Source organism: Xenopus laevis, chromosome 1L (genome assembly GCF_017654675.1).
Source record: "Xenopus laevis strain J_2021 chromosome 1L, Xenopus_laevis_v10.1, whole genome shotgun sequence".
Lineage (NCBI taxonomy): Eukaryota > Metazoa > Chordata > Amphibia > Anura > Pipidae > Xenopus > Xenopus laevis.
In genome coordinates this window covers 75616983-75644800 of record NC_054371.1, presented here as the reverse complement: position 1 = coordinate 75644800, position 27818 = coordinate 75616983, and the positions used below count along the sequence as shown (strand labels likewise).

The 27818-nt window shown below is 37.6% G+C and overlaps 1 protein-coding gene across 1 annotated transcript; it reads left to right on the top strand.

Moving 5' to 3' along the window:
- Window positions 1–474: 474 nt before the first annotated feature.
- ndnf.L (neuron-derived neurotrophic factor L homeolog) lies at window positions 475–27588 on the top strand. The gene is given in 4 exon segments (NM_001092432.1): window positions 475–707; window positions 23062–23250; window positions 24648–24772; window positions 25563–27588. Coding segments are annotated over 3 exon segments (1710 nt in total). The 5' UTR covers window positions 475–707; window position 23062; the 3' UTR covers window positions 26960–27588.
- Window positions 27589–27818: the final 230 nt, after the last annotated feature.

The window sequence follows — 27818 nt, the reverse complement described above, 5'->3', positions numbered from 1 at the left end:
TGATTTATTGTTTTGCTGTACAGTGCTTTGCCCTCAGAGTTACATAACATTCTAACCATGTTCTTATTGCAGTTGCCTGTTGTCAGGTGAATTAATATTGACCTCATGGCAAAGGGTTTCAAAACAAATAAGGCTTGCAGGGTGCACACTGTTAATCTATTCCAGGCCCCTGACTTCCTGTTGCCTGTGTTCCCTCTCTATCACTTTTATTCCCCTTTGTCACTCCCAGGCTGTAGTGGCTGTCTGTGCCACTGCCATTGTTTTTATAGTGAAGGTGGGCGGGGCTTGGTACCATTCAGAAAGTGTGCGAGAAAATGTGGGCGCTGATTGGCTGAGGCGTCGGTGCCCTATGCCGCTGGTTGGAGGGTTCACTGTCAGGGCTTTATGCACAGGGGAGGGGAAGCGGCGCGCTCTGCTATTGACATTCAGCACCAATTCTGCGCGGTGTCACAGTGAGAGACTGAGGGAGCGGAGACACGGGATACCCGGCAGCAGCGCATCCATTCTACGAGCGATCGCCTGAATATTGGATAACACGGGCGCAGAAAGATTTTTGCTTTTATCACTTGACAACTTTTGCAACTTCCTCCCAAACTTCTACCGACTGCGACTATCAGCGACCCAACGTTCTCTCGCAGGAAAGGCTATTAACATAGTCTGGAAATCGGTTACATAGAGTGCATAGAAGGGGGGAAATCAGCTGTAAGGTAAGCCTGTGCCGGATAATAGGAACTGAATGGGGGGAAACACTCCTGCGATTTCATCTTGCTGCAAATCGCAGGCAAAAGTCAGAGAGTAGAGAAATGATGATGTGAGAGCAGGAATGAGCGTCTGGCAATCGGCTCAATGACTTAATTGGTTTCTCTCTCTTCCAAGAGGGCTTTAAATAACATAAAAGTTCCTAGCAGGGCAGAGCCAGGAAATCGCAGCTTTGATATCGCTGCCAAGGCACAATCGCAGGGGCTTTTATGGCAACACTTGCAATTGGAGAAGGAATCTTACTGTTTTGCATGGGGTAACATTTCCCCAACTGCCTGATATTTCTGCAGAACTGGCAGAAAGGGATAGTCCATCATTTTAATAGTAAGTTAGGGCACTTGTTTCCTTTAATAACTCAGCTTAACACTGAGCCTAAACCAGCCTAAGAAGATTTATTGGTGAGGATGAATCCGTTGGTTGCACAAGTCAGGGCACCATCCTAGGAGATGGGTTAATCTTGTAATAATCTCCCTGCTCTCCCATCATGCCCAGGATCTGGAGAAGCAGACTGTATATATGGCAGATCCCTTACATAAAAGTATGAGCTCATGCACTGGCACAGTGGGAACCCCAGGGTCAATCAATACACTCAGAACATTGACTGGTAAAATGATAAGGAAACATAATCAGGTTAGAATTACATGTATCAGTATCTAGCTCCATGGGGTGATGGGGGGCTGCTTGGAATGCACACAACCTCCAGCGGGGCACTTATGTATTTAGAGAGGGAGTTGCTCTCTTCAACAGAACAAAATCCATCCAGTGACCTCTCCTAAATGTGCCGATTTCCCCTTTGTGTTGGGTTTCGCCTTGTGTCACACTTTATTATCTACTGTCCATGTAGATGAGGGTGCAGTAAAAAAAAAGATCAACCCAAAACAGACAGGAAAATACTCATTCTCCATTGTCAATACGAAATTGTGTTTTCATTAATTTTTTTGTACAGTAGGAGCTGCTGAATGTCCTATATGTGTAAGAGCCAGAGGCGCTTATAGGACACAATGTAGCAGACTTTGCCCCTAGCAAGAAAACTAACGTATGTCTCGTGGAGATTTGGTTTGCTACAGCATTTCCCATGCTTTCCCGAATTAAGGAGATTCTTCCAGACATCAAAAGTTTATCTGGATAATTAACCCATGCTTGTGCTCGATGCAGCTCATTTCTTTTTTGTACCGAGTTCCCTTGTTTTACACTTTTTTTTCAGTGTTCTGCAGCTTTTAGGAATGGGTAAATAATGCAAGGGTTCCAGGTGGGGAATTCTTTTATCATATCCTAGCAATGGTAATTAGGGAGAGGAAGAGCCTTTTGTAGATAAACAAAGTTAGTTAAATAAACAAAAACAAAGTCAGGACTCTAATGACTGCCTTAGAATTTCTGACTTGCCTCCGTTGCTCTCCTGCTTGCTAAACAGTTATATAGCAGCGGGGCCACAATTAAATTCACCATGTCCTTGTAATATGTGTCTAATAGTCCTGAGCCATTAGGGTAAATTGTCTGTAATTTACTTTAGGAAATTTGGGAAACAAAAAAGCACTCGACATGGCAATTCCTTTAAAGATTAAATGTGAACAGCCATTTAAATGAATGCTAATAAGCCATAATTGTCTTATTAATTTGCTTGTAGGAATTCAATATACTGAAAGTTCTATCTACATATAAAATGCGTGCATACACTTGCACACAGTTACATTTTATTTGCTTCACTATGCATAAGTAAATCTCTTTGAGACATTAAATGTTGAGTAGCGGTACAATATATTACATGTTGCGTATCATACACTACAGTATTGTTAAATTGGAATTTATATGAGCAAGCCAATGAAGGTAAGCACCAGAAAATATTGTTTCAGATAATGGATTTAAGGCTTAATGTATAAAAGCATTGTTGCACACAGGGTTAAAGTTGGCTGCTGTGATGCCTGTTATTATACACAAGTCACTGTAATTGTTTTTTCAGGGCATATTGCAATCTCTTGTGATTATAACTGCATGCATCTAGGTGTCATTGTTGGCTTGTGCCTTGTTTAGAAAAGGTGGGTACTCTCCGTACCGTATGTGACTGAAACAGCCTAAATCAAGCTTGTAGGTAATGCTGAAATCCAGTTAATAGATGAATTCATATCAATCCTTTGGTAGTGCCATACAGGGGCTGCTGTGTTGAGCGCTACCACTGTGGGTCACTCTAGGGAAACATTTGGAAACCATTCTTCTAAATGCCTGCAATCTCAGGGTCTGGCTCAGAGAAAGCAAAGGAGCAGGGTAGAGTTAACATGTTAATCCAGTTTAAAAGTGTTTAGTAAAACGAAAACAAAGCTAAATAAGGAATTTTTATATTGATCAACAGAAAAAAAAAATACTGTATCTAACCAATATGTAGAATCTTTTTTTTCTTCTAATACGAGGCTTAACAGATTATCCGATATAATGTGGTCTGAGCTGCACTCAAGTTTTGTATACAAAAACAAATGGCCATAATTATCACTTAACCACAAGAATGCCGAAAAGGATTCTGCAAACTACTTTTTTTGGGGGGGAAAAAGTTAATCCATACAAGAATGCAGTTTATTTTTAGTAACAGTTAAACTGCCACGCAGTACTGCAATGTATTGTAATTGAAAATGATTCTTCTGCCCTTTTTTTAACCCATTAGAGTTAATTATATGGCTATAAATAGAGGATCCCTATTTGGATCACCCTGAACTGTTTTGTGGCGTTTTTATGAAGAACTTCAATTATTTCCCCAAGCTTTTTGCAGCGCAGTCATCTGTTATTCACCAATTTACACTCTCTAAAAGGAGGAAACCATGGAGCAAATTTTTATTCTTCAAAGACTGACTGATTTTTACATAAATTTTTTTGGAACAAAGTAACAAATGTATCATTTTGTAAAGTGAGATTCCCCCCAAATGCTTATCCTGTAAAACACATTGAGTGTTTACTTATTAAATGGCAACCATATGCTTAAGTATAATTAACTTCTGTAGATAAAAATAACTTTTATTCTCATATCACAAAGGGAAAGTAAGCAGAATACTTTGAATTTGCTTATTTTTTTGCTGACTGTATTTTCCTTTCTATCCCACTTTTTCTATCTGCCTAGCTTTTACACTGAATGTTTGTTTACCCACCGTGTGACATTAACTATTAAAACTGAACGCCTATTCCCCAATATTCCATAGAACCCCAATTCTTTAGACGTATGGTTCTAAGTCAGTCCATAATAGCTGTTCCCATTGGTGTAGAATGTTGTTTTCTGCAAATGTTTTGCCTTTTTTTGGGGGGGGGGGGGTCTAGGCTGTAATAAATGAGATAATCAAAATTCAAATTTCACATGGGGCATTCAGGGCTATACTGATATTCATTATTGTCGGCCATCCATCACAAAAAAAATAGAAATCGAATTATCCTTAATTATATCATAATAAAGATATAACTATGTAGGAGAAAACATTACTGGCGTAAGAGAGCCAGACAGCTTACATTCCTGCAATCTTAAATTTTTGCAGAAGCTTGACTGATGTCTCTTGTATTTGTTTTATTTCAGGTTTTATTGTTCATTGGGTGCATTTTTTAAATTGCGCCCACTAGACAGACGTAAAATATGATGTCACAGTGATCCTCAAATAGAAGGCATTCTGCATGATAACGGCGTCATATGTGTTCCCTTTCAAAATGTTTAGAGATGATCTGCACGCAAAAATGTTTCTTTTAAGCCTCCCCTAGAGCTTGTTTATCCAAGGGACACTAGAAGGAATGAAGAAAGATGACATGCCCTTTAGAAATGAACACATTAAATTCCTGAAGAAAGCTACTCTTGTAGTGGGAACGGTTTAGAATGTTAGTAAGTGGTATTACTGTTCTTGATAAATGCACTCTTCCTAAGGGTCTGCCTAGGCTTGAAGGTCATTTAGGGTGAGATTTGGGGGCGAAATGTTATTTGCTCTCATAGATATTCTTGCAACTATGGCTAAATTACTCATCGTACGCTAAAAGTTTCCACTATCTTTAAGATTGTTATTAGCTAAGGAAACCATGTACATAGGCATTATGAAGCTCACAAACTTCCATATAACCTACCTGACTCTCAAGCTCTATCCCTCAATCTCGGTGCATCTCCTGTTGAACTGCAACATTCCTCCTATGCATTTTATGTATCCTGAAAGCTCAGAATTACCTGAAGGTCATCTCCATAGAGTCAATTTTAAGCAAATCATTTTAATTATTAGAAATGATTTTCCATTTCTCTTTAATAATAACAACACAGTACCTTGTGCTTTATGGTAGCTAAGATGCATGACTCCATATTGATGGCAAAACAATCCTATTGGGTTAAATTAATGTTTAAAAGATTTTTATCATAAGGTATGGTGATCCAAATTACTCAAGGATCCTGTATCCCGAAAACCCCTGGTCACAAGCATTCCAGATAATACACATTCCATACCTGTGCTGTACTGTATATCTCTCTTTTAAATGCAGAGCTACACTTTTTTATGTATCTATATAAGGTTTCCATTTTGCAACATTCCTTCTACATATGCTATACATTGCTATACTCTGAGGACTAATTCTCCCATCTGCTACCTCTCCATCCTTGTCCTATTTAGCCCATATACTCAAAGTACCTCCATCTGCATTTTACCAGCTAACTCCCACATTCCCACCCACTCAGGAAAGTGCTCCCCTTCTAGTAACCTTACAGGCCAATAGGCAGGTAGCAGTTACTGTTCAACTCTTTAAAAACAAACATCTTATTGGTTGCTTTTGTTGTGTTTGATATTACATTGCTCCCACATTTTAGTCTGCCTGCCCTATAGCATTGTGTATCCCCACCAACAAAGTGTCTCTGTTTCAGTTTATCCTTCTGACTTGCACCATTAACCAACACAAACACCATTATTTTTGTCTAGCCATCTTATACTGTATCATCTCTTCTACTGACCTGCATTATTCCACAATTGCCTCCTTCGTATATTCTTCCATTTTTAGCAACTGACCTGGTTGGACCCCAAGCCACATTCTGTATATAATGACAAAACCCAAAACCTGGGAATATATATAACTAACTATATAATTTTCATGTGCATTGCGGCAAGTCCATGCCGTAGCTCTGCATATAAAGGGACACATGCTCAGCACAAGGAATATGAATGATATATTCTATGGCAGTGCTGTAGACTAAGTTAAATGGGTTGTTTTTGCTCAAATTAAAAGAGATTTAGGAAAAATTAGGCCTTTGCTATTAGCCATGCCCATCTCTGCCTTTTTGTAACTTATACGATGCTTATTGGAGGAGATAAAGTTTATTATATGAACAGTAGTTCAAACAAAACAATGCAGAATACGAAAGCAAAGTTAAAACACCTGGGGTGCTTTATTGTGGTAAGGTAATTTTGAGGGAGTTGTTGCCTGTGGGGAGCATGATGGTGGGGATGACGAAAAAGCAGTAGGGGCACATAGACATATAGCAAGAATAGCAATTTAAATGACTCTCTTAATAGATTCTCAGATGGCACATGTAGTGTTTATCAGCCAGTGCCAGTGGCCACCACCTGACTCCTTCTGACTTTAATGAAAAATACATGGAAGAACAGATATTAGTACTTTTTAAACTACACCCTCACTAGAGCAGGGGTCCCCAACCTTTTTTTTACCCATGAGCCACCTTCAAATATAAAAAGAGTTGGGGAGCAACACAAGCATGAAGAAAGTTCTTAGGGTGCCAAAAAAGAGCTGTGATTGACTATGTGGTAGCCCCTATGTGGAATGGCAGCCTACAGGAGGCTCTACTTGGCCACTAGACTTAGTTTTTATGCAATTAAAACTTGCCTCCAAGCCTGGAATTCAAAAATAAGCACCTGCTTTGAGGACGCTGGGAACAACATCCAAGGGGTTGGAGAACAACATGTTACTCACTAGCTACTGGTTGGGGATCACTGCACTAGAGCATATGGAATCATATATTATTGTTAATATATGTAGAAATAATGTAGATTTCATTCATAACAATAGGCTTTTGTTGTTTCACTTTAATGTCTCTTAAACCACCTAACCTCATATCTATGCTTGGGAACTAGTTATCCGGAACTAGTTCCCTTATCTGAATTACGGGAAGGCAACCTAGACTCTCATTTAAATCCAATAAACAATTTGTTATATACATTTTTTGTTTCTCTGTAATAATAAAACAGTATCATGTACTTGATCCAATTTAAAATATAATGAATCCTCATTGGGGGGTAAAACAATTCTTATCTGGAAAACACCAGGTCCCCAACATTCTGGATAACAGATCCCATACCTATTCTACAAAGCCTTAAGATGATGATTATGTTATGGATAGAAAATTAGCATGTGTAACTATGAGTTTCATAACAAAATCTAGAATAACCAGATTACTAGTTCAGTACCATTTTAGCCTGAATAACATAAGATGTTAACAATGGTATTAATTTAAAAAAATGTAATATTTCATTTTTTTCCACCTAAGGTTGTACCTACTTTGATGCACATTTATTTCAGGCAAAAAAAAAATATCAGGCTGTGACATGCTTTTTTAGAACAATGTGATCTGTCTATTGAAGATGTGTCAGAAAAACTACTAAAGAGCTTCAGGATTATTTTTTGCAAGTGTGCATGCGTGCTTTTCTTGTAGTGCAAATAATGACCCAGTTCAATAATATTCTTTAAACTTGAAAGTTTCTTTCTGTACAAAACCCTCTTTTGAGTTGCAGATAAGGATCGCTAATTGTACGTATAAGGAGATGGAAGTGTTGCTCTGTACATCTGGGCTGAGAATTGTACTATAACAAGAGAGCCACACATAGACACAAATATTGTGTATAGAATGGTCCCTGTTTTCTTTATATTTGCAAATTCCAGCACCTTAAAAATGCTTTTATTAGGGATAATTTATTATCAGCAGCAGAAGACATAATGAGTAAATTCATTTGCATTCCAAGGAATTACACAACAAACACGTATCTTTAGGGGAAACAGGACAGGTGCAAAATTGCTTTTAAAACAACATTCAAGTTATTTTCACAGCTATTTCTTTTTTTCTTTCTTTCCATTTTTCAGTCCCTCCTGTGCTTGGGTGTAGAAGTAAAAGAGCTAGCGGAGAAGTTGTAGGTTGCGTTATGGTTCATCTGCTTTATTCATGTGTATTGCATACATGGCTTGGCTTCTGGTGCTCAGTGCATGCCAGGAATGCCAACATCGATTGGGTCAGGGATTGATGGTTTTTTTTTGAAGAGGATTATTTAACAAAAAGAACAGATTAAATGAAGTATGATCACATTCCTTCATCTTTGCTGAAAGCATCGGAGCACAGACATAGTTCTATATTCTGTATAATCAGCGTGTTTTAAGTTAATACAACAAAACTAATGATCCCTGCGCAGGTGCTACAATATTACAAAACAACAGTAATGTAATTTATCATGTTAGCTTGCATTTAGTGAGTTGGGACTTTAGAATCCTAGACAAATATATGTGTTAATAATCATCATTTTTTTTTTTTGTTCAGATATTATATAGTTTGTTTGAATAGATCCACAAAGGGGGCCATTGTGTTGAAGTTATTTTGCCAATACCATTTTGTACAGTGTAACTTATTATAGGGTTTCATAAGTGGTGAATTAATGTTTGATATTAATATTGAAACTGGAGCAAATTCAATCTATGAAAAGTTAATTTAAATATATTACTGTGTCTTTTGTTTTAGGCATGGGCTAATTATACAAGATATAGGAAGTCTCAGTGGCTAGATTTGATTCCTGTATAATTATCTTGTAGCCTTGGCCGAATGTAGGCTCAGCAATATTGTAGTTGGTTTGTATAGAAGTGCAGTAGGAGGCAGTATTTACAGTCAGTTAATCACATTTAATTTCATCAGTTTTGAAGTGCTTGTTACTATCATATGATTTTACATGGTTTTAAAAATATGTTCAGGTTCATTTTAAACCCCACGGCTTCATAGGCACATAGACCCATTTTGTAACCCTTGAACTTAGTTTGCTTTTTTAAATCTATGGTTTTTGAGCTGAACCAGGCAAACAGGGAAATTGAAGCTAATCCATGTTTAGTCCTTGCAAGGTAGATATAATTAGAGCCACCTTTTGCCCTGCAAATACCTAGCAGATTATGCACAGAAGCAGAATACACATTTTCTCTTTTTCCTACTTTAGATCTCTCCACTACTAATGGCTAATAAGGATGTAAAATTAATAACAGGGGCCCCATTTTGGTCTGTACTCTGCCCTTTAGCAAGCCCACAAAATAGACAATGAAAATTTACGCGTTGAATCAAATTTATATTCATATAGAGAAAAGAAGAGAAAAAATAGCAATAACATTGTTGCAATAGTATAGCTACAAAACAGTTTTACCCAAAATAAAAAACAGCTATACAGAGCTATTTGAACAAGTATAAATCCTTAACCAACTTTGGGCCCCCAACCTCATAAGTCTACTCCTACCCCTCTTAGACATAAAGACATTTATTGATTTGAATTTTCTGCTTGGATGAAGAATATATATATATATATATATATATTGTGACATGCCACTGGCCTGCACATGCACTTTTATTGGGGAATTAGCGTTTGGTAGGCAGGTAGCGTAGGATTTTTGAGTTTAGAGACAGGGACACCAAGGCTTCAGACAAAAAAACACAGGTTTATTAAGCACTGGACATTCCAACGAAAAGGCAACAGAAAAATGTTCAGGTTACAGTTCAACTTCACTGTAGAACATGCAGGGTACAGTTCAGTAAATACACTGCAAAACATTCAGGGTTTTCCCCCCTCTGGTCGCTCACCATCAAGGGAAACTCTCACCCTCTTGTACCTTGAAGTATTTGGGCTTCACACTCAGCCCTGCTGGCTTACCCTCCTGGGACTCACTAGCCTCTGCCAGTCCTTTCCTCTTTCTTTCCCCACAGGGGATTTAGGCTCCAACCTCTGGAACTCTCTTGCTGGCAGAAAGGACCCTTCTGCCCAGCTCTGTCTCTCACAGCACCTCACTTCCCTGGAGAGCCCTGAACTGTGCTCACACAGCCCTTTTACATTGTCAGGTAGATCCTCTCTCAGCTGCCACTTAATTACCTGGCTGATAGGGAATATTAACCCTACCTGAGCCAAATATTCCTTTGCAGCACATACAATGCAGTTTAAATGCACTCTTTTATGTGCCTTTTGCTCTAAGACAGTGGTGTTTCCCAAACACCCTGTCACAATATATATAATTATACCCCAGGAGGTGTGCAATGTCCAGTAGACATTGCTGCTGAGTTTCCCATGATATGCTTCTGCTTGCACTGTTTATTGGTGCAACTTACTTAATCCAAGCTTAAACAATTGTATATGTGGGGCTTAATCATTTAAATGCAATTTGTATGATTCCCATTCACCATATTTTTGTAGGATTGAGTTGCTAATCTTTGTTTTCCTTTTGGAAAATGATCATTAAGGGTATGTGCACTAAACTGTGAGTCTTTCTGGTGAGCTGGAGTTCTAATATTCTTAAGCTAATTGGCAAAGACCATTCAACTGAATAAACGGCATTAAGACAAAAGGCTCAAAGAAAGAGGATGTTTTTATACTGAAGAATCGTCTGCACTAGTAGGCATTGCTGAAATAAAACGGTTGAACATATATTCTTCATTATATGAACTGTTTACTTTCAAGGCTATATCTCCTTTTTCTTCTGGATTTCACTCTAAAGCTTGTTTTCATTGTTGGAATTAGACAGGAACTACCAAGAACAGTAATTAGCTTAGCTAAATTGAGACTACCAGTTGACTTGTAAAACTGGCACCACATTTGAGTTTGTTTTTTTTTCCATTCACACATGATGCTATTTTTAAGAAGGTTGATATTGTCCATTTATAGTGCACACTGGCCTAGATTCAATTCCAAGAGAAAAAGGTGTAACACGTGAAAACTTATGGGCGAGATTCAAATTGAGTTGCAATTTAATTCAGAAAAAATCATCTCACTGTTGAAAACTCTATTGAAGTCTATGCCAAAAACTGTTACTGGCAACTGAATTAAGAGAGAACTTTTTTCTCCTTAAATTGAATCTTGTCCATCAGTTTTTACGTGACGAATGAGATAATTTTTTCTTACTGAACTGAATCTGGCCATTATATTAAACTTTTTAAATACACCTACTTCATAACTAAGGGATACTGTCTTATTTACTTACAAGCCTAAAATAAAATAATAGCCAAGGATACATCTGTGTGTGGTTTCATGTAAATATGCAGGTTACCAAGGATGCAGACATTTCAGTCTTACATGTGAAAGAAAAAATGTTTATCCTATATTTTCATAAACTGGGCTGTTCCTGTTATTGTATCAGTGTGTGTTTGTTGGCATGTAGCACTTGCTTCCTAAATATACAACGCTTTCGTTTATGAGCGCCAAAAATCACATTTACTATTTGTGCAACGGAAAACAGATGATAAAGTCGCCCAGTTTCTAATCTACTCGAATACATTTATCTCATTAAACATCCAGGCTTGGGGTGAAGGATAAGGAATACCTACAGATACTTCCTATAGTATAGTATGACAGCTGGTTCCCTGGCAAGCCACAGACATTGGAATTAAACGTGCAGTGCTGACTTCAAGTGTGCTTGAAGGATATATAATATATATATATATTCCAATAAAGCTAGTTAGTTGTAAAAACACATATATATATATATATATATATATAATTTAAAGGCTACATTCTTTTTGGCACTAATGATTCCCAATCTTTGCCTAATCTTGTTTCTTTATAGGTATCTGTAGATGTTGGAAAAGCAAAATAGAAAGTTGGCACGTTGTTTCATTGTCTTTCGTTTTAGGATGACTGTAGAATGTGTTTATCCATTACAAGAGAAATATGTAGAAGTACATCTGTCAGGACATGCAGGCATTACAGATAAATAAACTACAGGGCAATTAATTGTTACAAAGTTGAGATTCTGTAATGTGTATTGCATGTTTGGCAAGATACTGTTCAACCCATTGTGTTTGTATGGTTCTGCGTATAAATTCAATTTACAATACATTATAAATCATAAATTTGTTTCTAAAATCCTTATGTCTCAATGGTACCCTATCCCTTTAGTTTGTAAACTCTTGCAAATAGGGCCCTCTAATCCTATTGTACTCTATAAACCCTTGATATTTACTGTTTGCTTCCTGTTCGTTATCTAATGTAAAAAACTCCGTATCCTGTTGGCGCTATATAAATAAATGAGGATGAGGTAGACATAGAGATGTAGACAGTGTCTGATTGGGGTGTCCGGGCCCATTAGGGCTGCCAAGGGCCCCGCACCCCAGTCGCTATATCCCACTCCTACAAATGCAACCGCATCCTCCGCCATGTACCTATTGCACCGTTATGGGGTTAGGGTGAGCAACGGTGCTGACGAGAAGCCGTCCTGGTTCGGCAGGGCCACTGGGTTTTTCCTGGTTTCAAGCTGGCCCAGTCCGACCCTGGATGTAGATAGATAGATAGATAGATAGATAATGGTTAGATAGATAATTGATAGAAAGATAGATAGATAGATATTTGTAGAGGATTTCCACAGATGAGACAATATGGTAAACTTAATGACCACACAACACATAAATAAGATTCTGTCTATAAAGTTTTCTAGTATATTTTGGATAATGGAATAGTATTTTTGTGAATTAATAATTCCACAGTGTTCTATGTTATACAACCGTATTGTAGTTATCTAGGCTAAAGCCTGGGTTGGGTATTATTAATGAGCAATGCAAGACCTGTGTTGCATTCTTGTTAATTTCAATCTATATACAGTTCTTATAGGTAATTTCTTGTGCTATTAGATATGTGTGTGTGTGTGGTCTTATTAACAGACAGGCAATAGCTCTTGCTGTCAGAAATAAAATTGCACCTGCTTCACTGTAGGAGGGTGTGGATGGATTGTATACCTAGCAATGAAGGCTGGGTCTCTTTCATGCATGACAGTTGCACGCATTTCTTCAAGAAACACCCCTAGAGGAGAAAGTGATGGCATTAAGCTTCTAGCAGTGGTGAAGTGTACACAATCAAATTTGCATTTTACGTAACCGGAAAATCTACAAGTTAAAAAGCAGACTGTAGCTTTCATGGGCAATGCCTGCATACAGCATACTGTAAAGGTATGAGATTATTATTATTGTTGTTGTGACTTGGGGTTTTTGATATTATAGATCTTTACGTATTTTGGAACACTATACCTTAAAGGGATTCTGTCACGATTTTTATGGTGTCGTTTTTATTTCTAAATTACACTGTTTACACTGCAAATAATTCACTCTACAATATAAAATTTAATTCCTGAAGCAACAAGTGTATTTTTTTTAGTTGTAATATTGGTATGTAGGCAGCCATCTCAGGTCATTTTGCCAGCACCTTAGAATGTAACTGCTTTCTGGCAGGCTGCTGTGGGGGGGGGGGTGATATCACTCCAACATGCAGTACAGCGGTAAAGAGTGATTGAAGTTTATCAGAGCACAAGTCACATGACTGGGGGCATCTGGGAAACTGCCAATATGTCTAGCCCCATGTCAGCTTTCAAAATTAAATATAAAAAAAATCTGTTTGCTCTTTTGAGAAACAGATTTCAGTGCAGAATTTTGCTGGAGCAGCACTATTAACTGATGAGTTTTGAAAATACATGGTTTCCCTTGACAGTATCCCTTTAAGGTTACTTAAAAACATTTAAATATAAAAACTGGATAGTGTTATTATCAACTCTTTTAGGATACAATTTACTTACAGGTGCTAATGTGCAAATGCAGCTTCTGATTGTGATGGGTGAATTATACTAGAATTCCAGAAAGGAATGTTGTATTGTGGCAAAACATGGCAGAGGGCGCAGATTTTGTCACTTTGTTTCACAGAAGCAAATCAGTCAGAAATAAACTGTTTAAATATGATAGTTTGGCAAATGGTATTAGCAGATTTCGGAACTTTTTGGATGAGTGATTTCAGAGTACAAGTATGGGATCTGTCCAGAATACTCGGGACCTGGGGTTTTCCAGATAATGGATCTTTCTGTAATTTGGATCTCCATTTCTTAAGTCTACTAGAAAATCGTGTAAACATTAAATGAACCCAATAGGCTGGGTTTTCTTCCAATAAGGATTCATTATATCTTAGTTGTGATCAAGTACGGGATACTGTTTTATTATTACAAAGAAAAATGTAATAATTTTAAAAAATTTGGCTTATTTGGATAATATGGACTGTATGGGAGACAGCTTGTCTGTAATTCGGAGCTTTCTGGATAATGGGTTTAACGGTGGATACTAGATTCCATACCTATATATGTATATATGTGTGAGTGTATATATATATATATATATATATATATATATATATATATATATATATCTAATGTCAAAAATAAATTGAGATGATCCTTTATTTTCAGCCTTTGTGATTGTTGCAAGCAGGAACCTTCATTGTGCATCAGTTATTAGCAACACCGCATACCTTGACAATAAAGGCACATTCTGGGCTTTGTAAGTAGGCCTTAGTGAGTCTGTCACAGTCTGATCATTAATAGGCCCTTGTGTAGGGATGGATGATAGATTTGTTTTCATCCTTTAAGGTCATACATGAAAGTTGTTCTTGTTCTTCTCTCCACATCATATTGAGATGAAAGGGTTGAATACAAAAAAGAGAGAGGCATACAATACCCACTACAAAATGATACTAAAAAAGGGACTATTGCAGTTAAAAATAAGAGATGAAATCATCATCCATGTGGAAACTGTTCTATGGTTAGATACTAAGGGTCATTTATTACCAAGTGCAATTGCAGTTAGGCGAGTAGCCGTAGTGTGAAAAAATGCCATTCTTTAAGAGATATTACATACAACCATTTTGCCCTGAGTTGTCCAACTCTGGATCTCTCCTGCGTTACAGAAGGTCTGGCAGAGTGAAATGCCAGTGTAATACCAGTGTTTCAATTGACATTCATTGTTTATTTTTTACAGATTTTAAATTATTTGCCTTCTTCTTCTGACTTCTTCAGCTTTCAAATGGGGGTCACTGACCCCATCTAAAAATCAGATGCTGTGTAAGGTACAAGTGTATTGTTATTAGTGATGGGCGAATTTGGGGCGTTTTGCTTCACCGAGAAATTTGCGAATTTCCCAATTTTTGCTGGCGAATTTTCGCTGCGGTTTCGCAAATTTATTTGCCGGCGACAAACCGTGGGAATTCGCTGCGAATTCACGCCTGGCAAATAAATTCGCCCATCACTAATTGTTATTGCTACATTTTATTACCCACCTTTCTATTCAGGCCCTCTTCTATTCATATTCCAGTCTCTTATTCAATTTAATGCAAGGTTGCTAGGGTAATTTGGACCCTAGCATCCAGATTGCTGAAATTGGACCTGCTGAATAAAACAGTAAATGACTCAAAAACCACAAATGAAAAAAATTACAACCAATTGCAAAGTATCTCAGAATATCACTTTCTACATCCTACTACAAGTTAACTCAAAGGTGAACTAGCTCTGCTGACTTTATCCTGTATTTCTTTGGCCTAAAGACACACGTCATTTTGAAGCTGAACCCCAGAAGTGACACAACCAAATCTTCAGTGCAATTCTTATTGAATTTTGATGAATACACACATGGGGGCACATTTACTATTGTTCGAATGTTGAGGGTTAATTAACCCTCGATATTCATCCGTCGAAGTAAAATCCTTCGACTTTGAATAGCAAAGTCGAAGGATTTACCGCATTTCGTTCGATCGAACGAATCGAAGGATTTTAATTCATCGATCGAATGATTAAATCCTTCGAATCGAAGGATTCAAAGGATTTTAATTCAATCGATCAAATGATTTTCCTTCGATAAAAAAATACTTAGAAAGCTTATGGGGACCTTCCCCATAGGCTAAGATTGGTACTCGGTAGGTTTTAGGAGGCGAAGTAGGTGGTGGTGTTTTTTTTTGAAGAGACAGTACTTCGACTATCGAATGGTCGAATAGTGGAACAATTTTTAGTTCGAATCGTTCGATTCAAAGTCGAAGTAGCCAATTCAATGGTCGAAGTAGCCAAAAAAAACCTTCGAAATTCAAAGTTTTTTTCCTTCTAATCCTTCACTCGAGCTAAGTAAATGTGCCCCATGGTGTTTGTGAGAAGCAGTTGTTTTTCTAATTCTCATGCTGCCTATAAACACAGGTTCATGGGCCACTGCCACAAATATTCCTGTAGAATAACAATCTTAACAAATATGCCAAACTGCTTTGTATTCAGGTGTATACCATGACAAAATATTTAGTTTTATATAACACAGGGGATCATGCCATTCTTAACATTCTTTAAGAACATTTCATTATAATATCAGAATAAAAACTATAAAATATTGGGTAATTATTTGTTAAGTGGCCTATTTGATTGTGTACATCCAGAGGGGAAAAGATTTTTGTTTATAAGGACTGAGAAAACCTATGTAAAATGTAAACTTTATTGAACTTTCTGTCCTTATGGTTCCATAACAAGATCATGAACGTAGGGATATTGCTTTCATATGTACTTGGAACTTCCTGCTGAGCTTGGGTTTAGAAAGTACAGTTGTTTCTCAGGAAGTGAGGATTGCACCGTGAAACGGCTTCCCCCGAAATACCAACAGAGGACACAGTATATCAAGTGACAGAATTTCTAACATTGTGTGAGCGTTACTGAAGTCTGTGTTTTTACAAATATGTGTGTTATTATTTCAGCGAAGAAGACAACAGTCGCTGGTTATTGTAACCATCCAGAGATAAAGTATCTCCACTTGGCAACAATGATAACATTACAGATGCACATTCTTTTGTGAGGAGTGATTCTTTAGGTACTGTAGAATCCCTGGCAGACACAATAAAAAATATTTTGTATGCAAAGGTCACATTTTTTTGGATTTAAGCTTAAACCTATTCATACAGACTGAGATTGAGTTTTAAGTGATGTTCTTCATTTACCTGGACCTGTGCCAATGACTGAGCAGAAATCGTGCAATTATATCCTGTATAAGTGATGGCAGAAGATATAGGCCATATAGGTTCATATGGGATGGCAGTGCATTTAGAGGGCACAGTAAAGGCCAAACTCAGCTAGACTTGAGGAGCACTAGCTGCTTGTGAAATCCCACTGTTTACTAAATCAGTGTTTACTAAATCATCCTGCTGACTTTATTCAAAAAGCCTCAAGCTTATAAAGTAATTATTCCGACACTAGTATTCTCCAAGCGCCACCCACATGCTGCCTTTTGCCAGTATACAAAGAATAAAGCATTGTTTAAATTATCCTGGCTAAATTGCAATCATAGACCCTCTGCTCCTTGTAATTAAGCACCAGATTTTATTTGTTCCAGATGCCGGGTTTAAGTGCTCCAAATCAATTTGAGGCTGTAAATTACACTCACGTCTCTTTAACTTGATGACAGTTAAGCACAGCGGTAAACGTTTTATCCAGATCAAGGCAGAAAGGGTAATTTGGTTAACTTTAATTTCATTATATTTTATTATCTAAGCATTTACTTTGCTATACAATGTGCCAGGCTTCCTTGCACATGTGTGAATGTGTAATGGAGAACACTGCTTCCAGTAAACTCTTGTAGCAATGCAAAGGGAACATATAAAAGGGATTATACTGCCTTGGGGTTTTTTATTGTGTGAGCCGATCCCCACATTAGGTCTTGTTTTCTTAAGACTAAAATTCTTGCCTAGCAGTCAGTTATGGGAGGCAAATTTGTATGGAGTGTGAAATTCTCAGCACGGAGATAGGGAAATAGGGTGAAGATGAGAGGGGCACTTATAATAACTTGATAACAAGGCAATGGAATACAGTTAAAAGTAGAATACTGCTTGTTCTCAGCAAAATAGTATGACATACGGTGCTGTTTATCGGCTGTGTTTTATCAAAGCTGCCAGAAAATACCCTGCCATAGACAATTGTCTACAATACAGGTGTAGGATCTGTTATCCGGAAACCCGTTATCCAGAAAGTTCTGAATTACAGAATAACCATCTCCCATAGACTCCATTATAATCAAGGATTGCCTTTTTCTCTGTAATAATAAAATAGTACAATAATAGTAAATTAATCCTTATCGGTAACAGTACCAGACTATAGAGTTTATCTAATATTTACGTGATTTTCTAATAGACTTACGGTAAATTACAAAAAGATCCGTTATCTGGAAAACTCTAGGTCCTGAACATTCTGGATAACAGGTCCAATACCATACACTTATATTGTGTAATCACTCAAATGTGATTACACATGTGATTTTGTGTGTTTGAGCAGGGACAGGTCTCAGTATTGTCTATGGCAGGGTATTTTCTGGCATTTCGAAGTCATAACAAAAAGTGGGGTAAAATAACACCGCGTATCATTGCATAGAGATGTCATTTTCTGTTTCATTTAGATAAGATGGTTGGAGTGAAAGCTATGGTGTTACAGACTAGTATATGTGTTGTGTCAGTATTAGGAAGAATTCTGGCATATATCAACCCTGATGCCCTAACTCTATTTGGATATAATTTTTATTGAAAATAAAGGGCCACAAAAGCTAAAAGCTGCCCATAAATGAGCCGATAATGTCTGTCACCCTGGACACTCCTGATTAAGTTACCAAGTTATTGACTCTTTTATAGAGCCAACAAATCAGCCTTCCTCACTGACAACTCATCAGCTCACAGTCGAGAAGAACAGACAATTGTATTACATTGTATTACGGAAGGATATCATTGGGCCATGGATGCAGTTGTCCATAGTAGGCTCTGCACAGGCCTCTGTCCCATCTTTGACCTGGAGACCAGTTAATTGTATCAGCCCGTATTCAGCCTGTTTTCTTAGTGTGTCCAGATGTTCCTGTTGCTCTTGTAGGAGCTAGTTACACATTGTATACTGCTTAATTGTTACCCTATTCAGCTTTCTTCCAGCCAAGAATCCAGTTCCCACAATGCCTTGTGTGATTCTCCTACTTTACCGGACTGTTAATCACAGAACATGTAAGGCATTGTGGGAATTGGACATTGAAAACATTTAGGGGGTTATTTCCTAAAACTTTCTGTTTGGCTTTTTGGGACAAAAACTTGAAACTTTTTTTTAGTTTTACTATACCCTGATGCTGGGTATAAGCTCGAACACGAAAATCTGCCATCTCAAATCTGTTGAGGTTGTGTATAAGTCAATGGCAGATGTCCCTATCCCAATTGGAAGGTATTGTAATTTGTGTTGGGTTTAGCCCAATGATCCAAAAAATTAGGGGTTTTCAAGCAATAATTCGAAAGAATCGAGTGATTCAGGAGAAAAGCCTGAAAAAAATCATACTAAATTTCATCGAGTTTTCCCCTGATCCAAGTTATTCAAGTTATTTCAATGATAAATTAGCCAAAATCGTGGATGGGAGTTTGGTCATGCTTTGTTTGATAAAAAAAAAAGGAGAAAGAAATCAGATTTTAGTAAATAACCCCCTTAACGTACACTCAAATGCATAAATTAATTTTCTTATTATTTGGTTGGACATTCCCTTTCAACTTCCTTTGCCTTAGACAACAGACATAGATTGTAAGCTCTGCGGGGAAGAACTTAGTTGTATTTTTGTAAAATTGTGCTAGAAATGTGGTAATGGAAGGATTAATGATTTGCCATGCTGTGAGAGGTGCTGTCATGATGCATAGAGGCCTTTTTTACTCATCAGAAAATGCATGGAAATAGTAATATTCCAAAAGAGAGAAGAATGGTGAGACAGTATGGTTTTCAACCCTTTTATTTCCCTTATTTACTCCCATTGAACACGTTGGCACATTTACTTGTTTTCATTTTGTTCCGTCTCTGTTGTTCTTCATTTTCCGATACTGAGTGATTTATGGAGAAAAGCAGAAGGCTTATTTATGGTAGGTGGAAGGTTAAAACAAAGTGCCCCACTGTAAAAGTAGAGGAAAACATTCTCTGGTGCAGGAGGGACTCATATGCTCCACACTTGTATAAACTGTTTGTCCTGAGATTCACAACAAGCCTCTAACTTGTATTGTGCATGAAGACATGAAGACAACTTTTCAGGTGTGTCTGCTCTTCTTTCCAGTAGTAGAACTTGCCTCCTGGGGTCTCTTAACTCCTTCATCCCCCAGGCACTGACCACATCTCTGTTTACCTTGAGGCTGCTGGATCCCGTTGCAGACATCATCTTTTTTGTTCACTTTGCATCTTGTCAACTGTATCTGAAGCTCTAGCTATCATCCCATGATATTATATGCAGTGGCAGAAAAACGTAGTTAACAATAGGGCACACCAAAGGAACAGTGCAAATGTGGCAGTTTTAGAAACCTTTAAATTGAGGCCAACTGTTTGTTCTGCCTATGAATGAAGGTGCTTGCTGAATTGTGGTAAGATGTTGGCTGTCTTTAATTAATGAACAACAACATTATCGGGGTTGTTTATAAGTGCCAGCCTTTGTGTATATACTTATTTTTGGGATAATTTGTAGGGTTTGATGGACTATTGATTTTTTTCAACTCAATTTACCCATGTAACTATCTTCAGTGGTGGACTGCATTAAAACCTCTGAAATTACATCTCACTTCTTATGGTGTGTAATTGTTTGTAGTGCAAGTGCATTCCACTGTGATGCTGCAGGGTCCCCAATAAACCTTATGCCCCCAATAAACACATTTGTAGCCATAGTCATAGAAAGTACAGTTGTTTACTACTCCAAATACCATTTACTACTTATTTGGTTAGTAGTAAATCAGTACAAATAGTCAATACAACTGCTTTCAGGGGAGGGATTTGGGCATTACAATCTGAGGGCAAACAACATTATTGCTTGCAAATTTACTCTTTCTTACACCTACATGACCTCCACTGAGACTATGGGATGTTATGGTCCCATTTCTCTCTATTCCTCTCTTTCCCTTTTGCATTACTATATGTAACTTTAATATCTACAGGTTCCTCTTTGTTAGCTTTCTACTACTATTGATGTGCATAGGAGGGAGAGTCTCTCATTTTTAGCTAAATATCACATCAAGGCAGCCTGACCAAGAACTGCTGGTTTACAACTACTGACCTACTCCTTATCTTTATATAACAATATTCTTATTTAGGCCATGTCTATGCCACCTAGTTCAGCCTACCCAAAAACAGCATCTAATTTAAAATATATCACAATCAGTAATAATCTGTCTTAACTGGTAACTGCTAAAATGAATACCAGTATGGCTTAAATACATGGCAAAACTGTATAATAACTGCACCCCTTACTGGGAATAGAATCACTGGACACCTGCCAATACTGTTTTTGAAATCTTCCTATCAGCATTCATTTAGTGTTTCTCAGATGAAGCGCTTTCATAAGCTTCTTTTTTTTCCCTTGCTTAATCCGGATAACTAAATTTAGGGCAAAATCCTAATGCATAATGACCAGACAAGCGCTCAGCGTTCTTTCATCATTCTATTAATTAGACCTCCAGTATAGAGCAGGATTAGGTAACAGTGGAAAATAATATGTATATACCGATAGTAATGAAGGAGACTTATGAAAGTGATGTTCTTTTGAGTGTTTTTAAGAAAGAATGTAACAGGCAATCTCCTTTTTATTCCTTGTGGAAATGCCAGTAGATTTGCATAGTGATGCCCCCTATTCACTGGTTTTCCACTCAAATAAAACCTGAGACATTCATTATTTCTCCTCACCAGATTGGCAACTTGCTAGAATGTATTTGTTTCATACACCACGATCTGCCAATACGATGGGCACCTTCACAGATAAGGTGTTGCAGTTGGCAAGTAGCTGCTCACTATTTGGAGGGTTCAGATTATGTTTGGTTACAGCTGCATTAAGAAAGTGATTTGATCTTTCAGTTTATTTTTAGCTATTATTTTAATAAATGCAGCTATCTGGATTAACAGGGCAAGTTTACCTTGATTTTTAGCATGCTCTATACCAGCGCAGGGGTTCACCAGCTCTCAGTAATCGTTACATTTCTTAGCAGACGTGATTTAAAGGGCTTAAAGAGTGTTCCATTATGTTTGTGGGGGTTTAACAAACAAGCCAGTAAGTAGGCAATAAATCTTTGGGGAGTTTGCATTAAGAATATCTTAACGCAACCTCGAACATAAAGGGGATAAAATGCATCCTTGGCATATCATGTTTTTAATGTGATCTCCAAAAGTCTTTTAAGTAGATTAATGATCCCAAGAATTTACGGGGTAATGCTTTGGTCTGTATAATCCTATAATCAAATATATTGCAGTTTTAATAGTTGAATTCACACCAGAGGAGAAGCTTAACACAGATGGCCCCATTTTTATAGCAATTTCTTGGCATAATATGTACCATGGAGAAAAAATGGTGTATTTATTTCTTTGGTATTTCGCATCAAAAGAAATACGTTCAAGCCTTACTTATATAAGATGGACATCTATTATGCTTAAAACTGAACTGTGTGAATGAAAAAAGCTGTACGATCTTAAATTACATTGCTTCTGAGGCAGCTTTACTTTTCTGGGTCGGGAAGCAGCACAGCAAATCTGGGCCAAGATGCATGCTTCTTCCTGTGCAGCCCCCTAAAATAAGAATAAAGCACATACACAGTGTTCCACCTGAGGGTACATGGTACTTAATGCACATTTGCACCCATACCCTGCAATTCAGGATGGCACATTGTGCATGTTCTTACTTTCTGAAGTGCAGGAGATAGAGGGCACAGTGAATGGAACCTGGAAAGTAAGCAAGACTATGTAAGAGGCATAGGGCTGCTTGTTATGGATAGGGTTGCCTGGCCGGTAAAAATTATGGTAGATCCCAGTTATGGAAAGCAGTACAAAAGCCCTATGCTATAAAAGTAATTTATAACGTGGGGCTTTAGTTTGCCATTAAAAAATATTCTTCAGTAACCAATAATGTTTGAAGTTCAGTTCCCAGCAGACTTAAAGTCAGCTATAATAAAAGCTTGCCTTTAGGAGCACTGTATTTTGTTTTGTGTACATGCATTTTCTATTTCTATTCTACACTATTTATAGTTGACAAATAAGGTTGCCACCCAGCTCAGCTGGCCATGGGCAATATTAAAAAGTGATTTAAGACGCCTCCTCTCTCAACCAGTTATTCCTAGTATCTGTTCTGATCCCTGCCTCCTAACATCAACACCCCATCCCCTTTATGTCACCACCAGAAAGCTTTTATATAAAAGGTGGCAACCCTACTGACAAAGTATTTTCCTGTCCACTATCTTACAGTTTCTAATGCTCTGAGGTAACTGTTTGCTTCTATTTCATCAGGATGAAGCTGTGTCGCTGGTACATTGCTCTGTTCCTGCTTCCAGTCTGTTTGCAGTCCCAGAAGTTACCTACCAGGGACGAAGAGCTCTTTCAGATGCAGATCAGAGACAAGGCTCTTTTCCATGACTCTTCTGTTATTCCAGATGGAGCTGAGATCAGTGGCTATCTGTTTAGAGACAATCCTAAAAGGTAAACAGAAAATGAATGGAAGGTAAACAGAAAATGAAAAAACCCGTTCCTACATATTACCTAAATCGGAAAGGGAAAATACAACAGTAAGGCGGGCGGTGGAAATATATTTGTTTATTAATGGGACAGTCATACTACATCATACTGCATCAGTCAACTATATTTAATTCAGAGAATTCTTAGAATTAAAATATTTGGCCTTGAAGTTTTAAATAGTTAACGTAAAGGGGTTGTTCACCTTTAAATTAACTTTTAATATGACATTAAGGGGCACATTTACTTAGGCTCGAATATCGAGGGTTAATTAACCCTTGATATTTGACCGTCGACGTAAAATCCTTCAACTTCGAATATCGAAGTCGAAGGATTTACCGCATTTCCTTTGTTCGTACGATCGAAGGAAAAACTATTAAATCCTTCGAATCGAACGATTCAAAGGGTTTTAATACATCGATCAAACGATTTTCCTTTGATCAGAAATTGCCTATAAAGCCTTCCCCATAGGCTAACATTGGTGCTCGGTAGGTTTTAGGTGGCGAAGTAGGTGGTCGAAGTTTTTTTTAAAGAGACAGTACTTCAACTATCGAATGGTCGAATAGTCGAACGATTTTTAGTTCGAATCGTTCAATTCGAAGTCGTAGTCAAAGTTCGAAGTAGCCAATTCGATGGTTGAAGTAGCCAAACAAAAACTTCGATATTTTTTATTCTATTCCTTCACTCGAGCTAAGTAAATGTGCCCCTAAGCGTGATATTGGGGTCCAAATTAACTTGCAACAATGCATTAGTTTGAAAAAGAGACTGGAATGGAGAGGGCATGAATAGAAAGACGAGCAATACAATTTTTTTTTAACTCACAGAGCTTTTTGGCTGCTGGGGCCAGTTGCCCCCCATTTAAGCTGAAAAGAGTCAGAAGCATAAGGCAAATAATTTAAAAACTATAAAATAGAAAAAAATAAGGCCAATCAAAAGGTTCCTTAGAATTAGCCATTCTATAACATACCTAAAGGTGAGCCACCCCTTTACCAGCCCCAGGGTGTAAAAAAAATGGAAGAACGCACACCAACATACAATGAATTCACTATACGGGAGAATTTAATAATGATTTAAAACAAAAGTTTATTCTGCATTAGTAAGGGAGGCCTGGGAACATGTCTAAAATGGGTGTAAATATGGCAATTTTTGGCCTTTGTCAGGCTTTAAGATAAGAAGCAGTTTATTATAAAGAGGGTTATTTGCGGACCAGCACTTTGTTTTACTACTCCTCCTCTTCAAACAGTGATTTGGCAGAATCTGATAGTTGGAAAGGAAAGTGGAAAGTAAAAGTAGACAAATTAAAACTATTTTAGATAACTTTAAGCCAACATTTTACTTACAGTAGTCATTGCATTCTATTCTAGATATTTCTTTGTAGTGGAAGAGGATAATACACCTTTATCAGTGATTGTCACACCATGTGATGCACCGTTGGAATGGAAGTTGACTCTGCAGGAACTGCCTGAAGAAGCCAGTGGAGAAGGATCAGGTAATAAAGAGTTGTGTGGCTTACACAGCTGTCTAATGTTACAACCGCTTAGCACCTTGCACTATTTACAGATCCCACAGATCCATTATTTGCAGATCCTAAAGTTTTAGTTATTCTTGTGATAATAAACATGGTCTCATGTGGATAATTAATTAGCATTCAGTAACTAACCTAGTTTATCTGTATGTCATCAATAATGTAAATTACATGTAGTGTAAAAAAGAAAAAAAACAGCCCTATTTACTCAAATACAAACATTAAATATACAGTATGTGCAAGGTAAGCAAAAATATTATTGGAGCAACTCTTTGATTTACTCCAAAGGGGTATGCACTTGTATTTACAAGGTAAAATATATATTGGGGTAAAATATAAAGGGTTGAATAACCCGTGGATGTAGTCAAGTACAGAATTTTATACCTGTCTAGACTTTTTATTTTGCTAGCATTACAATATGTATGTACAGTTATGGGATCAATTATCCAGAACGCCTGGGACCTGGGGGTTTCCAGATAAGGAATCTTTCTTCAACATTAACAATATGCTAGGTGTAGCACTTTATACCCCTTTTCAGTTTCTTGATGGTGTAAAAGCCTAAAATGTTATTTTTCAACTAAATTTGCTTTCCATACTTCAGACAACAAACATGTTTGTGTTGATTTAAGGATTTGAGCAGATACTGAACTGATTTTGTTAACATTTAGCATTGTCTGGTTTTTAAAGTGTAGTCTAGCATTTCTCGTAGTAAAAAAATTGCACAGTGATTTATCTCTACATGTTGGTTTTGCAGGTGAACCTGAACCACTCGAGGAGCAAAAGCAGCAGATTGTGAATGAAGAAGGCACAGAGTTGTTCTCTTATAAAGGAAATGATGTGGAATATTTTGTATCATCAAGTTCCCCTTCTGGCTTGTATCAGCTGGAGTTGATATCCACAGAAAAAGACACTCATTTCAAAGTCTATGCAACAACAACTCCAGAGTCAGACCAGCCGTATCCAGAATTGCCATATGATCCTAGAGTTGATGTGACATCCCTTGGGCGCACTACAATCACTTTAGCCTGGAAACCTACACCAACTTCTTCTGTCATGAAGCAACCCATTCAGTACTGTGTTGTCATCAACAAGGAGCACAATTTTAAAAGTATCTGCGCAGTTGAAGCCAAAATGATTGCAGACGATGCATTTATGATGGCACCTAAGCCTGGAATAGACTTTAACCCCTTTGACTTTGCTCATTTTGGTTTTCAATCAGATAACAGTGCTGGAAAGGATCGGAACTTCATGCCTAAAGTCTCCTCTTCTAAGATGTTAAGGCAGATAACCAAACCAAAAGTGGATATCCAAAAGTTTTGCATAGGGAACAAAAATATATTTACAGTGTCCGACCTGAAGCCTGATACTCAGTATTACTTTGATGTCTTTGCTGTCAATGCTGTTACAAATATGAGCACAGCGTATGTTGGAACTTTTGCTCGAACCAAAGAAGAAGCCAAGCAAAAAACTGTGGAATTAAAGGATGGCAAAGTCACTGATGTATTCATCAAGAGAAAGGGTACAAAGTTTTTAAGGTTTTCTCCAGTTTCTTCTCACCAGAAGGTAACATTTTCTGTTCATTCTTGCCTGGACGCCATCCAGATCCAAGTCAGAAGAGATGGAAAGCTCCTCTTGTCACAGAGTGTTGAAGGTGTACGTCAGTTTCAGCTAAGAGGGAAACCCAAAGCGAAATACTTAATCAGGCTCAAGGGCAGCAAAAAAGGTGCCTCAATGCTAAAAATTTTGGCAACATCCAAGTTTAACAAACAGCCATTCCCTTCCCTTCCTGAAGACACACGAATCAAAGCCTTTGACAAACTGCGTACTTGCTCCTCTGCCACTGTAGCATGGCTGGGCACCCAAGAAAGAAATAAATTCTGCATTTACAAAAAAGAAGTCGATGACGATTACACAGAGGAACACAAAAAACGAGACCAAAATCAGTGTTTGGGACCAGACACCAGAAAGAAATCAGAAAAGGTTCTCTGCAAATACTTCCACAGCCAGAATATCCACAAAGCAGTCACCACAGAGACAATTAAGGGGCTTCAGCCTGGGAAATCGTACATGTTAGACGTTTACGTCATGGGTCACGGCGGCCACTCAGTCAAATATCAAAGTAAAATTGTAAAGACAAGAAAGTTCTGTTAGGATCTGTCTGAATTCTCGTGCAATGTATCCTACAGTGACCATACTGACTGACTACTTGTGCAGCTGGGCACTTGTGATTTGACTTGTGCAGTATGTATAACTGTGTAGAAAGATATCAACTTGTACTCCTATGTTTACACAAAAAGTGGTTGCGTGTCAGTGCTAAACCCCGCTGCTGCTCTGGAAATGTCAGACAGTTGACATTACTATATGTCCAATGCTCCATGTCTGATGCAGACTAGATGCTGGAATTCTCAGACATCGGGAACTGGAGTTGGAATAACCTATGTAGCTTCACACACTGCATGAACTGCTTCTAAGTTATTTTAATACAACCCTGGCAAGTCCCAAGACTGCCCTCCTACTCACACAAATACTTCTAGATATGATAGACTATCTGTAAATTATTTTATAAAGTCTTGTCCGAAATGTATATGTTTTATGACTGTAAACGATGAAATAATTCCCCATGACACGCAGATTGAGTATTAACTGGACACGTCTATTCTTAATGTCATCGGCTATTGTACATTCCTACTAGGCTGGTTTATTTTTTAAATATGTAATTGTATGTATAAAGTCGTCAAACATATATTCCTGTACATATAAAATTAAAAAATATGAGATTATATATATTTCCCTCTGTTTATTCGATGTTTAAGTAAATCCAGAACTGCAATATTGTTATTTGTATACATGGTTCCCATTAATGGGGGTGGGGGAAGAGGAAAAGAAATCCCGTTTAGTTTGTGGAAGAAATAAAAATAACTAAAGCCTCATTGCTGGAGTTGGATAATAATTGCTTCTTTCAATAGGAAACTTATTGTGACAATTAAACATGAGGGCTCTTTAACTAAAG